Source organism: Nothobranchius furzeri, chromosome 1 (genome assembly GCF_043380555.1).
Source record: "Nothobranchius furzeri strain GRZ-AD chromosome 1, NfurGRZ-RIMD1, whole genome shotgun sequence".
Taxonomy (NCBI): domain Eukaryota; kingdom Metazoa; phylum Chordata; class Actinopteri; order Cyprinodontiformes; family Nothobranchiidae; genus Nothobranchius; species Nothobranchius furzeri.
Genome location: NC_091741.1, coordinates 33,712,220 through 33,725,494, shown reverse-complemented (window position 1 = coordinate 33,725,494; position 13,275 = coordinate 33,712,220). Strand labels below are relative to the sequence as shown.

Below are 13,275 nucleotides of genomic sequence, written 5' to 3'. Positions count from 1 at the left end.
GTGCTGCAAACAGGATAGCCGTCTTCTATCAGCTGTCCCTCGGCATTCTTCAGATATCCAAAAAATGCCCGTACTTCCCACTTTGTCTTCTTTGAGGGATAATAAATGTCCTGAGCGCTGCCGTCTCCTCCTTTGGCCATTATTTCAGCTTTAGCTTCAAGAAAGTTTTGGTTGTAAACAACAAAGTGCGCATGTGCCGCCGGCAACTTCAGCAGATGATACGGTGGCTGGTAAGGGTCACCGCGCCTACACCGCAGCCACGGTAACCCACCGAGATAATATAGTTTTTAAAAACAAGACGGTTATTATTGTCAACATTTTTACCGGGGTTTACCGCTACACCGGTTACCGTAACAACCCTACTCGAAACGCGTGGATTCTTCCTGATGTAACAGGTGAGTCGACATCGTCCTAGCGCGCAACGTTCTGTGACTCTTAAAAAAACAACAGTAAAAACGGTGAGAAACGCTGGCAGCGAATGAGTTAAATGGTGTTGACTCCAAAAATTCTAAAAGCTACAAAAATCTGTTCAATATCTAGCTAACACACACACACACACACACACACACACACACACACACACACACACACACACACACACACACACACACACACACACACACACACACACACACACACACACACACACACACACACACACACACACACACACACACACACACACACACACACACACACACACACACACAGGTAAAACCAGTACTTGTCTATAATAGCACTGGACCGATCCCAACCTTGCGGTGAGATGAACATGGACCCTACCTGGATGTTAAAACTGTCCAGGATGGAGAGAAGCTCTTCCTTCTTAGTTGAGATGACCTGACCTGTAAGAAACAGTGTGTTGGTGAATCTTTAAACAGAAGGACATAACTAGTTACGTTTTAAATAGCCAAATGCAATGTTTATTAGCACCAAGCTGTGGTCAAGCACATTTGCACAAAAAAGAAATAACAACAAATAAATAAATAAATACATTAAAAAAAATAATAATAAAGTATATTAAAAAGAAAACTTTGGAGTCTTCACCTGATTTATTTCTCAGTTTGTAGGTCCTCAAACCCTCTCGAGTTATTCTCAGGTCTACAACAACAGATGGGCCATAAACATCGGGCTTGTAAGCATCCTTTCCTTTGTTTCGCAGTGTGATGGATACATCCGCAGAACTGAGGAACAGAAGCAGTCTGGTGAGAGCAGCAGTTCAGCATCTGACACAGTCCGTTAAGCAACAAACGTTGTGACTTTAAGAGGTCAACATATCTTCAAAAGACCAAAAAAATAAGACTCGTACAAAAAACATGAGAAATGTCCAACATCTGAATGTTCACCTTTCTCCTTCTTTCACAAAGCCCTTCAGAGAGGAACCTCTGTTTGTGGCTTGTGCATTCCCCCCTAGGGCAACGATGAGAGCTGTCAGGATGGCACTCTTCCCACCTGTTAGAATGGTAAATAAAACGGTAAATGGCCTGTATTTGATGTAGCACCTTCTAGAGTCCTGGAACCCCCCAAGGTGCTTTACAACACAATCAGTCATTCACACACTGATGGTGGTGAGCTACATTGTAGCCACAGCTGCACTGGGGCACACCGACAGAGGCGAGTCTGCCGTACACAGGCACCACCGGCCCCTCCGACCACCACCAGCAGACAAGGCGGGGTTGGGCATCGAGCATCGACTGGAACCGGTTCCAACAGTTCATTTTCCCGGAATCGCTCAACGTTTTTTATTTCGATTCCTAGAATGCCGACGGAAGAGGAATCCGCGGCCGATCTCCATGAAAAACAAACGTGATCTGCAAATTGTGATCAACGCATTTCAGAGCTGATCACACCAGCTGTCTGTGTGCAGCACCGAGCCCCCCCCCCCCCCCCCCCCCCCCCACCTGGATATAAACAAACGCGTCTGCTGAACTTTAACTCCGTGATGTAAACTTTAACTCCTGCAGCGTAGAGGAAACGTGTTAAATACGTCAACACGGTGGAGTTAATAGAAGCTTTAAAGAAGAAGAAGAAAATATCATTCCTATAGCGCCTCTCAAGATAAAAATCACGAGGCGCTTCTCAAAAACAAAAAATGTTAATATAAAAAAGCATTTCGAAAATGTTTAAAAATATATTTAAAATGAGCAAAAATAGACAATTGTGATTAAAAAATGTAAAGAAAGAGAGAGAGTGAATAGGAAAGAGGGAAACCAGTGGATCCTGAGGAAGGTGGAATAGGTGGGGAGAGCAGAATTAAGAGAGAGAGGTGAAGAAGGTCATACAAAAGCCAGCTTGAACAAGTGAGTCTTCAGCTGCTTTTTAAAGGAGACCACTGAGTCCACTGATCTCAGGCTCAGGGGGAGAGAGGTCCAGAGTCTGGGGGCCACAGCAGCAGATGATCTGTCACCTTTGACCTTTAGCCTGGTGCTGCACAACCAGTAGGCTTTGATCACTGGACCTCAGGGACCTGCTGGGGGTGTAGGGACTAAGAAGATCACCAATGTAAGATGGTGCTTGTCCATGTAAGGCCCTATAGACCAGAACCAGGATCTTGAAATGAACCCTGAAGTTGACTGGCAGCCAGTGAAGCTGGAGGAGAAGCGGGGTGATGTGGGTGTGTTTGGAGGACTTGGTCAGAAGCCGAGCACAGGCGTTCTGAACCACCTGTAGACGGTTCAGGGAGGTTCTGCTCAGACACGTGAAAAGAGAGTTACAGTAGTCTAAGCGTGAGGAGATGAAGGTGTGGAGAACAGAACACCTCTGGACGCTGTGAGGTGAGTTTATCTCACTGCAGATATAACAACACGCACGGAGCGTCAGAAGGCTGAACCACACCAGCTTCTGCCACAATAAATAATAATAATAATAATAATAATAATAAATAACATTTTAATTTCCTTTCTGAACTATTTCTGTTGAGTTTTAATGTTTAAATCTGTTAGCTTGTTACTGACAGCAGCTACGTTTAAGCTTCACTTCCTGTTGTGACTGAAGCTGCTGCAGCATGGAGGTGTAGCTATCAGGCATCCTGGACATGATCATCCTGAGAGTTTTAGCTGAAGACAGCTGCACGTTTCTGGATATGTTGGAGACATTTAGCCTCTCATCCCAGAGGCTGCTTCCAGACTCTGGTTGTGCTGCAAGTCTTTTTCTTTATTCTCCAAAACATGTTTTAGTCTAAATGAAGGTGATGTTGTTGTTCATAGAGTTAAAATTCATGTTGAAGTTAAGATTATTTCATCAAGTAGGACCTGTGGTTAGCTGGCTCATGTAAAACATGGAATGTCTTCAAAGAATCGGAATTTGGAATCGATAGGAACCGGAGCTGAAATCGAAACGAGGAATCGGAATCGTTCAAAATCAAACGATGCCCAACCCTACCAAAGACACAGCGACAGACTGAGCGGGCTCGAACCTGCAACCTTCCGATTAAGGGGCGACTCGCTTTGATCTTACAGTGTCAAGTACTTTGTGATTCTAATCAAACGTGTAAATGAAGAGTTGCTCTCCTAAACCGTAGATATTGTTTAGATGTGGTACTGCTAAATTCAAATGGCCAATATCAACAATACGTGTATAATATGAAACAGTAGGAGTTTTTATTGTGTCTTCTTTCATTGTTATAGATGTGACAATAACAGCACTGGCTTAATAATGACTACAAATACAAACTACAAACATGGTAACCTGTGGTAATACCCGAGTAAACGCTTAATTGAATGTGGTAAACAACTCAATAATTATCAGTGCCTTTCCACAACAGAAACACGATTTCAGGATTCTGGGCTAAAACAGATGAACAGAACAGAAATGTACCCTATGAAGCTCTGTAAGAATGACACAATAAAAAATGAACACATGAAAGTTCAAGGGGGCGAGGGACCACTCCTGGCTAGTTTGGGGTATTTACTTACTTCCATTGTTTCCAACAACAAAGTTCACGTTGGACCCAAAAGCAAAAGGACCCAGGTGTGAGTGGCACATGAAGTTCTTCAGAGTGATGCTCTCCACGAGTCCTGCATCACTAACCACTTCACCGGCACACAGGAACTAAACACAGGATTCATGTCAACGACCGGAAACTACAGCTGGGTAACTGCAGCTAAAGAGAAGAAGGTGCCTCTATTGCATGCCAGAGACCTTACTCACCCGGTTACTCAGGGTGGAATCCTCCTCTTGATCGCTCTCAACAACATCCGAGCCCTCCTCTTCGTCATTTGGCGAAGACCTGATTCGTTTGTTTGGATTTTCAACGGCCGATGTGCTTCCCCGCTTCGACATATCCTACGTCACTGAGAGACAAAACGAAACCAAAAGAAAAATAAAACTAACGTTAGCATACAACCAGGCTTTTAGCTAAACTCGCAGTTAGCATCCTACCGGTGAATATGCCGTTGTTTTTGAGTTTTTAGGGATATTACGCCGCCCCGGCTGTTTAATTAGCGAAGGAAAACAAGTACCCTAGCTGGCTAACTCGCTACATGCTTAACAGAAAACCAAAAACAAATTGAGTGGCCTTTAGTGAACTCAGCGCTGTTAGAACCGACTAAAATAATAGGTTAAGTCGCTTGTAGCGTTTGTCTTTACCTGCTAATCCAGTCCGGCTCCGCGCAAGTTGATGCCGGTTGATGTTCAGCAAACTGGTCGAATTCGCGGTACTTCCAGAGAAATATCGCGCGAATAAACGAGACTCCTCGTCAACTTGCTTATTTGCACCGCCTGCTGGTAGAAACTGTGTAGTACAGCGACTCAAGCAAGCAATCAAATAAAAATATGAAATAAATACTGTAAATAGGGGTATCAAGTTTATTAATTCCCTCACTTATTTTTTGTATGTTTTTATAATATGTACTGCAACTTATATGTTTGTTGTTTTATTGTAGTAAAGTATCTGAGCTGACAAATAGTGGTGCCTATCTCCAGAGGTCAATGGGCCAGCAGGCGGGGTACACCCTGGTCAAAGAGCCAGTTCATCGCAGGGCAACACAGAGACGCACAGGACAAACAATCACACACACACACATTGTTTAGTTCTGACCATCATATAAATATGGTTCTGGCCCGGATGACTGAGCACCTTCATAGAGAACACACAGAAACCTGCGGAGTTAATGCAGATTCACATTGTTGCCTGCTGTTTTCCCTCTTTCACATGATGCTAGACACTTTGATGTCATTACAATGGGAACAGGATGGGAGTCAGGTTCATGGCTGTGTCTTAAATCCTGGAATCCTATTTAAAATGCTTCTCACTCAGATCTCCTCAGTCCCTACACCCCCAGCAGGTCCCTGAGGTCCAGTGACCAAAGCCTTCTCCTAGTTCCTGGGATCCACTGATTTCCCTCTTTTCTTACCCTTTTTTTTACCACATTTTTGTATTTTTTATAGTTTTTAATATTATTACAAATCTTTTTATTTTTTTACATTTTTGTTCTTTCACGTTTTTACTTGGACAGAACAAGTTCGTTAGCAGACCAAACTGTTGCTTCGCTATGGTGTTTTTTCCCCATTTAATGGTTTAGCGTCACAGCTTTCCCTAATCCCTGCACTCTTTCCTGTCAGCCCTTCAGGAACTGTCCACTCCTCTTCCCGACAGCATCCCTGGAAGTGTCGGTTCCATGGAAGCCCCGTAGGAATTTTCCACTCCTCTTCCCGACAGCAGCCCTGGAAGTGTCTTGGTTCCATGGAAGCCCCGCCCCGTCGCGCTGCTCCTCTTAACCCGCCTCCCGTCCCTGACTTCCGGACACTTTCGCTCCTGACGTCGTGTTTCTCCCTCCGGACTCAAAGTTGTTAAAAAGTAAAAGTTTGCTTGTGGAGTGTGAAGCCGCGAACATGGCGCAGGTGAACAGCTGCCTGAAACGCATCTTCATCGCGTTTAACCTCTTCTTCGCGGTAAGTCAGCGGCTTTAAAACTGTAAAAATGGCGTCTTTGGTTCCGCTACTCTGCCTTTTTTTTACTGCGTAGTTAGCTGTTAGCGTTTAGCTGTTTCTGTTTCCTTCTGACAGATAATCACAAAAACACACAGGAACGCGTAAACAAAGGCTTTAGTTGAGTAATAGATAAACTGCTACTGTGCTCACGGGGAGGTTTAAACTAGCTAGTTTAATGCGAGGATTTATCTCGTTTAATCTCTTAGTTTAGAACTTTTCCTGTTCTGCTTTCGGGATTTCTGCTCAGTTAGCCCATTTTCAAAGCCTTTCTTGTCTTTTACGTGTTAAAACCGACCTGACGGGTTCTTTGCCCGGTTTGGTTCTGTCACGGTTGGATGTAGAACTTTCTATTGAGAAAAGAAAACCTGCATGTAAAAGATGGGAAGACATATTTTACTCTTAGTTCACTTTTGGTCTGAAGACCAACGAGTGTTTTTGTTTTTGTTGTTGTTGTTGTTGTGTTAGCGTGGCCTGTACGAGCGGATCAGGTTGCGTGGTTTTCCGTCAGCTTGTCTCTGAACACTAAATACGTCCAAACTGGCTTTTCTAGTTTTCATTTGTAGGAAGTCTAATCCTTGTCCAATCATCTGAACATCAGATCTACAAGAATGCTGCAAACTAGAGAACAGATCGTCAGCTTTCACCAGAATAATCCCGTTTGTAATGTGCTTTTGACACCTGCAGACCCTAGGATCCTCTGAAATATTGTTTCTGGTTTTGTTCCCTTCTAGATCGTGGGTGGGGTCATAATCGGCCTTGCCATGCTGTCTCAGGTCTTCACCAACGTGAATCAGGAACAAATGGTGAGAAAACAGGAGAGTTGACCTGTTAAATCCTGAGCCGTAACGTTTCTGCTCCCTGTTGCTCTGGCAGATGGAGAACCGGACCTCTGGCCTCATCCTCCTCTATGTGATTGGAGCCAGCACGATGTTGATCGCCCTCCTGGGAGCTTACGGAGCTTTCAAGGAGAACAAAGTGTGTCTGGTTGTGGTGAGTTTCAGCATCCAGGGATTTCCAGATTTACGGACTACGATGTTGCATCCTCCATGAGTCATGACTCGCGTGAAATAGTGATGAAAGAGATCCTTCTGCAGCTCACACTACGGGCTGAGATCGGATGCAGAATAAAACAGGAAGCTCTAGTTTATTCTTGTTCAACATCTCATTTCCTTCTTAGCAGTGTAGCAGCTGGTGCATTCATGTTTCTGTTCATGATCCTTAGACTGTTTTTGTTGGAGGAGCTGGAACTGTGTGGTTGTCGTTAGTCGTGAAAATTCCCCAACAGGTTACACTGACCTGTTTATCCTTCTGTTTAACTCTAGTTTCTGGTGTTCATGGTCATTGGAGCGTTGCTGATGATCCGGATCGGAGTCCCAGCTGCTTTTCTCCGACCACAGGTAACGGTGCTGTTCGTCTGCACAGGACATTAACAGGTTGGCACAACACCGAGCCGTGTGGTTCAGAAGGCCCCAAAACCCTGCTCCCGTGTTTAAATCTGGGTTAGCTGAGCTTCACGGGACCATTTAGGTAGAGTCGTGAGGAAAGGAGCTTGTGAAACTAGTTTCCAGCAAAAGCGGCATGTTACTGACGTGTCGAGGCACCGGCTTTAGTCTCGTTCAAAACAAAAGTGATGCTTGTAAACAAACACACTGGTTGTGCTTTCTCTTTTTTTCCTCCAAAGCATGTTTTTGTCTAAATGAAGGTGATGTTATTGATCATAGAGTTAAAATTCATGCTGAAGTCGAGATTATTTCATCGAGTAGGACCTGTGGTTAGCTGGCTCATGGAAAACACGTCATGTCTTCAAAGAATCGGAATCGTTCAAAATCAAACCCTACTCAAGACCACGGTCCCAGATTTAGAGGAGCTGATCCTCATCCCAGAAAATGTTCTTTATTATTAAATATGATTAAATTTCCACATTTTGCATCAAATGTATTAAATTTAATTTCATTGTTGTTGACATTTAAAGGAGAATAAAACTGATTATTGGGATTCTGATGAAGAACTTGTTTTGGTTTGCAGCTGGAGGGCGAGCTCTTCGGGCGCTTCTCCAAAGCCCTGCCTCTGAACACGGCATCCGATGAGGTGAAGCTCCTGGCGGACAGTCTGCAGACACAGGTGAGACGCTGTCTGCTTCACTCGAGCTCTGTTCATTCTAGTTTCGGTGTCCGGGACATTTTGGATCCCATCAGATGCAGAAGCAGGATGATGCGCAGCTTCTAATTGGCGCCCTTGCTAACCTACGGTCTCAGTCACATCTGCCGCGAAGCGCCATGTAGGCTCGTGCCGTGCAGCGATCGTTTCGGCGTGAGCTCACATTTTTTCGTGAGCCACATCAAAACTCGCAGGAAGTCGAACCAAAGCAGCAGCGGCAGGCTGGTAAATTTATCAAAATAAAGACAAATTTCAAAATAAAACACCGCAGTTGATAAATGTGGTGATGTTTGTGTATCGAAACAGACTAGAGAGATGAAATAAACACACACACACACTCCTGCTGAGAAACTTGAGTTTCCATAATTTTAAATGTAGTTTTTCCAGCAAAAGATGGATTTACAGTAATAAATGAGAACAGAAACGAGTGTTTAATTCAAAGGTAAATATACAACATTATTTTACACTACCACAAACATTAGGTTATGTAAGTACTTAACCATGTAGAAAGGAACTGGTCTACAAAACCAGCTACACACACACACACACACGTACATGCATTTATGGTTTATGGAACCTCTGACGTTTTGGTGGTTTATGAGGACACACCTTTCCCTGCATCTGGTGAACACGAAAAGTAAGTCAAACGTTTTGATTTTACCCTCCGAAGAAAAGTCTCACTTCAAAAATAAGAAAAACACGAGAACGTGAATACATTTCACTTATGAACTTCCACAGGCTTATGACAACATGGTGATTTATGGAGACAATGAGGGTTTATGGGTCTGTTCACAAAAATATGTAAAAGATATTTCTAGTCAAGGCCTCAGAAGTACCAGCGGTCAGTCGAGCACTTGGGCCTGTGACCATTTAACTGGGAGAGAGACGGGCGTAGACACAACATGAGTGTGCCAAATTTCATAATCCTAATCTGTATAGTTGTGTTTAGGGTTGGATTATTATAAATCACATTTCGCACAGATGATAAATAAACTCAAACGTCTGAGTTTGGGATGTCTGATATTATTGATTTTACTGTTAATATCTGTGTTAAAATGTAATGTCTTTCCGTCTGTTAATGGCGTCGCACACCAAACTCCCCCCAAACGTTAAAACGATGGCTCTGAGGCGTTTGGGGAGGATTTGTTTGGATGAAGTTTTTACTCAAATGGAGCTCTTCATCCATTTGGCCTATCGAGTGGGTTCTTATAGGTGAGATGGCTAGCAAACACCTGAGTTAGCTTTGTTCTGCTTTTCTCCGGATCCACTTGTTAGGGACTTCCTTCACATCCTGTCGGCCCCCAGAATGAAACTATCCCGTCTCTAACAGTCCAGTCACCGCAACGAGGCAGAGCTTGTGTGCTCACGTAACACTCTACACCATTACCCAGGTTTCCTTTGGATCATTTCAACCTTCACTTCGATCGACATGTTGCTCCTTCGTCCCTTACACACCGGTTCCACTTCTCCAATTGGCCAAGATAACGTTGGACTTCCTGTAGATGATTCCTGTAACAATCCCAGTTCCTCTTTTAGCCCACAAGCTCAGACGGCCCGTTTCAATACATCTAACTCATAACGGTAACAAAAGCTGTTTACTTGGTAACGATCAACTATTCACGTCTACCCCAGACGAGTCACGGGACTGGGTGTCCTGCAGCTACGTCCTGCCGGGCCTAGCCCAAACCCTAAGAGTACCACACCGTATTCACCAGCGCAGTAAACACAAATATGACTGAGCAGCTGTTTCTGTAGGGGTGAGGGCATGGCAGACATCAGCTTTCATGCCGGTTGGATATCGAGCAAAGAGCCAATATCAAGCGTCCCTAGTCCGAGTCGGTCCAGAAGCCACAAACGTCCATTTGCAGTTTGGGGTTGAGCTTAAACACAACTACAGAAGTTTGGCGTTCTTCTTCCAGCCATGAAATTCAGCTCGTCTTCACCTGGTTTCGCTCTCCGTTAACCGAGGCAACGGAAGTTTAATGGTGGTTCCTTAGCTCTGAAACATCCTGATTGGTCCATTGGTTGCAGGTTTGATCTGGTTTTTACTGGGTGGAGCTCCTCGTGTAGTACTTCCTGTCTTCAGAAGGCAGGCGGTTCTTTACAGGAAGTTGTTTTCACTACAACTAAAACACAAGAAAGCAGAACAGCAATCAGGAAGTGGTTTCACAGTGAAACCTTTGATCTAGCATCATATCTTATTGACTCTATTCTGTGTTTTTGCTGCTGTTGGAGTTGAAGGCTCGGCGTGAGGAGCAACTTTTCTCCAGCCCGTATGTAGGCGCTCCCGTGAGCTGGTGGGTGGTTTCCAGCCTTCGATGAGGATTCTGGTGTAAATGTCTGTTAAAACTCTCTGACCTCTTAGCTGTTCGTCCGGAGGAGAGATTCTCAAACAGAATTATGGTGGCTCTGAAACGGCGTGACAGGACCGTTTAGGGCAGGTGGGATTCAGACACCGTAACGTGCATCTATCAGCTAGCAGGCCATCGCTAGGCTAACACGTCTGTAGTTTGGGTGCGTTTTAAAGCGGACAGCGACAGGTGTTGTAATGTGTGCACCCTGGAAATGGTAGAGCTGCGCGCTCCAGCTGCACTCACATTTCTTCTTCTGTGGTTTTAGCTGCACTGCTGCGGCCTGGTAAGCTACAGAGACTGGAATGATGCCATCCCCGACTCCTGCTCGTGCGTTCCTACGGAGAAGGACGAGTGCCAGCTGGTCAGCTACAGGGTGAGTGTCGGACCGTCACAGCCCGTCTGGTTTACTTCTCATGTCACTCATGAGTTTGTTTTGTTTACTTTAACAGAGATCTATGACCTTTTACTCGTACCTAGACGAACAGAACAGGAAGTCCGTCTACACGCAGGTCAGTAGAGGTTGTTGACTAGCTAGTTACAGCTGATGGTGGAGACTGAGGGCTGTCTGTGTCCTGCTCCTGCAGACCTGCTTCCCCGTCATCATGCACTACGTCTTCATGGGCTTTGACTTTGTGATTGGAGTGGTCTTCACCCTGGCTGGCCTGGCGGTGAGTAGGAGCATTTCCCTGCAAGCGGTTTCTCTGAAGTTCTGCTCAGAAATGATTTCACGTCACAACAGGAAAATGCATCGGGCCAAACTGTGTTAAGTCAACATTCCTCAGATTTCTCGTGTTGGCCTTCAAAGGCGTCTTTAATGTAAGAATAACAAAAAAACCTGACATGGACCGTAGTTATAAACTTTATCGCTGTAGAACAAACGGCCCGTTGACTCGTCCCGGGTGTTGCTACAGAAGTCCGGTTTATTTATTCCTTTGTTTGCAAGGCAGCTTAAGCTGTGCCTCTGGCCGTCACCACCATCGCTTTAGTCTTTACAGTCGCATCAAACCTTTGATCTGGTTTAAATGTCGTCAGAATCGGGTTTCCTTCAGCTGATTCGGAGTCTATGAGACCATAACCTGGCCAGCAGGTGGCGCAACACGGCTGTTTTTAAGTAGACACCCTCTTCAACCGTGTCGTGGCTCCGCCTCTGACTTCAGGGTAGTACTGAAGAAAATACAATGTAATATTGAATTAGTAGTAATGCTGCTCTGTTTGGTATTTGTGCTTCACAGCCCCCCCCCCCCAACACACACACACATACACGGGTTCTGTGCTGCTTTGGGTAATTTTCAGCGTTTTTGAGACCTTTCTAGATACAAAAGTAAAAAACCACAACTCGGCCATGCATGACAGACATCTTCATCAGATGTTTTCTATCAGAATAGGAGCCAGTTCTTGTTTGGTTCCTCAACAGAAAAGGTGTTGCAGCAAAGAGACCAAATTCTGTAAGGATTAATAAACCATAACACGTGCGATTGAGCCAGGAATGGTTAGTCAGGAGGGGTTTTCCTTACTGTTCCCGACTGAGCTGATTGTGTAATCCGTCTCTGTGACTGAGGTGTTTGAGCTCCGTCATGTGCAGGAAAGCTGGTCCTTGTACTCGTCTCATGGGGTTCATCTGTTTGTGCAGGTTGTCGGTCTGATTCTGTCTTCCATCATGATCCATCAGCTGCGTCGCCCCGCAAGAACCACCATCCTGTTCAGCATTCCCACCACCTTCACCCCAGGACTACCCAAGTATCAGGAGCTGCAGAACCCTCCTCCGAAGTACGAGGAGCTGCAGAACCCTCCTCCGTACTAGAGGAGCGGCGCCTCCTGGTGTGGTTTACAGCTCGTTGTACAAAGAGTTGAGCTTTTGTTTCAGGACTGCATCCAAAGTGTTTCTGTCACCAAAAGGACCACTAGCATTGATGTACTGCTGCAATAAACGTTTTCAGAGAATATTTGTTTTTAGACTTAAAAATAGCATTCTTACATCTTTTTATTGTTTCGTCTTCACAATAATCCAAAAAGCACCTTGTTGCCTGGTAAAGTTAACTAAAGAGCCGACGTTAAAGGGAAATCGAAAGTCTGGTTTTTATTCTGTGTTTATATGTGTTTGGTGGCTTTCTAGTTCAGGTCAGTCAACATTTGGATCATAACGTATAAAACGGGAGATTTTGACCCCAAAGCACTTTAAAACATTTCTGCTGATTCAGTAAAACAGCAGAGACCTGGAGTGAAGCCAGAAGTGCCTTAAATGTTTTCAGAGGAAGAATTGTTCTGTTGGATCAGATTTAAACCCGCTAGTTGTTAAAGCAGTTTGCGTCACACATTTGTTCACTTTTATAAACAACCTGTCTGAGATCCTTCTGTTGCTGCGGCGTTGGACTTGATTCTGTACGATGGTTGGCCTGCTGCTGTGAGATCCAGATGTTTGATTAAATAAAGATGATGAATGTTGGTGTTAGCTTGTGTCTGAAACAGTGAATTCTGCATTTGATCTGAATCTTCTGACTTTCCAAATAAAAGGACTTTGAAAAAGACATCTTAAGTTGAATGTGAACTTTGAACTGCGCACAGAAACTCACCCGACACTTGTGACCAATAGAAATGTGTAAGGAGAATATGTGTGTATTTTGGGTGCTTTTAAAGCTTTATGTACTACCCTACACCTTGACCAATTTATGAATTTCTGTGAAAATATGGAAATCCAGTCTGGTCTTTGTTTAACCAGAAGATTTAGAATTCTTTGTTTATTCAGGCATTGTAAGACGCTGTATTAATTCAAGAAGAGAGAAGTTTAAAAAGCAAGAAATTTATTTTCTAAACAAGTAAAACATGACAACTAGGA

General features: G+C 44.3%; 2 protein-coding genes across 3 annotated transcripts in view; one reads left to right on the top strand and one right to left on the bottom strand.

Moving 5' to 3' along the window:
* si:dkey-119f1.1 (Structural maintenance of chromosomes protein 6-like) overlaps nt 1-4,683 on the bottom strand; it is a 32,066-nt gene extending 27,383 nt beyond the window's left edge. For both annotated transcript variants that reach the window (XR_008563066.2, XM_054739917.2), the window contains exons 1-6: nt 4,588-4,683; nt 4,150-4,292; nt 3,915-4,050; nt 1,347-1,452; nt 1,048-1,184; nt 784-845 (exon numbers count right to left, since the gene is read on the bottom strand). Coding sequence is in view for 1 of the 2 variants with exons in the window: in XM_054739917.2 (XP_054595892.2) it covers nt 784-845; nt 1,048-1,184; nt 1,347-1,452; nt 3,915-4,050; nt 4,150-4,281 (573 nt within the window). In the remaining variant the exon portion in view is untranslated. The remainder of the gene's footprint in view (nt 1-783; nt 846-1,047; nt 1,185-1,346; nt 1,453-3,914; nt 4,051-4,149; nt 4,293-4,587) is intronic.
* A 1,027-nt stretch (nt 4,684-5,710) lies between these two features.
* LOC107387648 (tetraspanin-8) lies at nt 5,711-12,967 on the top strand. The gene is made up of 9 exons (XM_015962744.3): nt 5,711-5,892; nt 6,663-6,734; nt 6,805-6,921; nt 7,254-7,328; nt 7,957-8,052; nt 10,708-10,815; nt 10,892-10,951; nt 11,027-11,110; nt 12,073-12,967. The coding sequence occupies exons 1-9, from the start codon at nt 5,833-5,835 to the stop codon at nt 12,241-12,243; spliced, it is 843 nt and encodes a 280-aa protein (XP_015818230.3). The 5' UTR covers nt 5,711-5,832; the 3' UTR covers nt 12,244-12,967.
* The last annotated feature ends 308 nt before the right edge of the window (nt 12,968-13,275 follow it).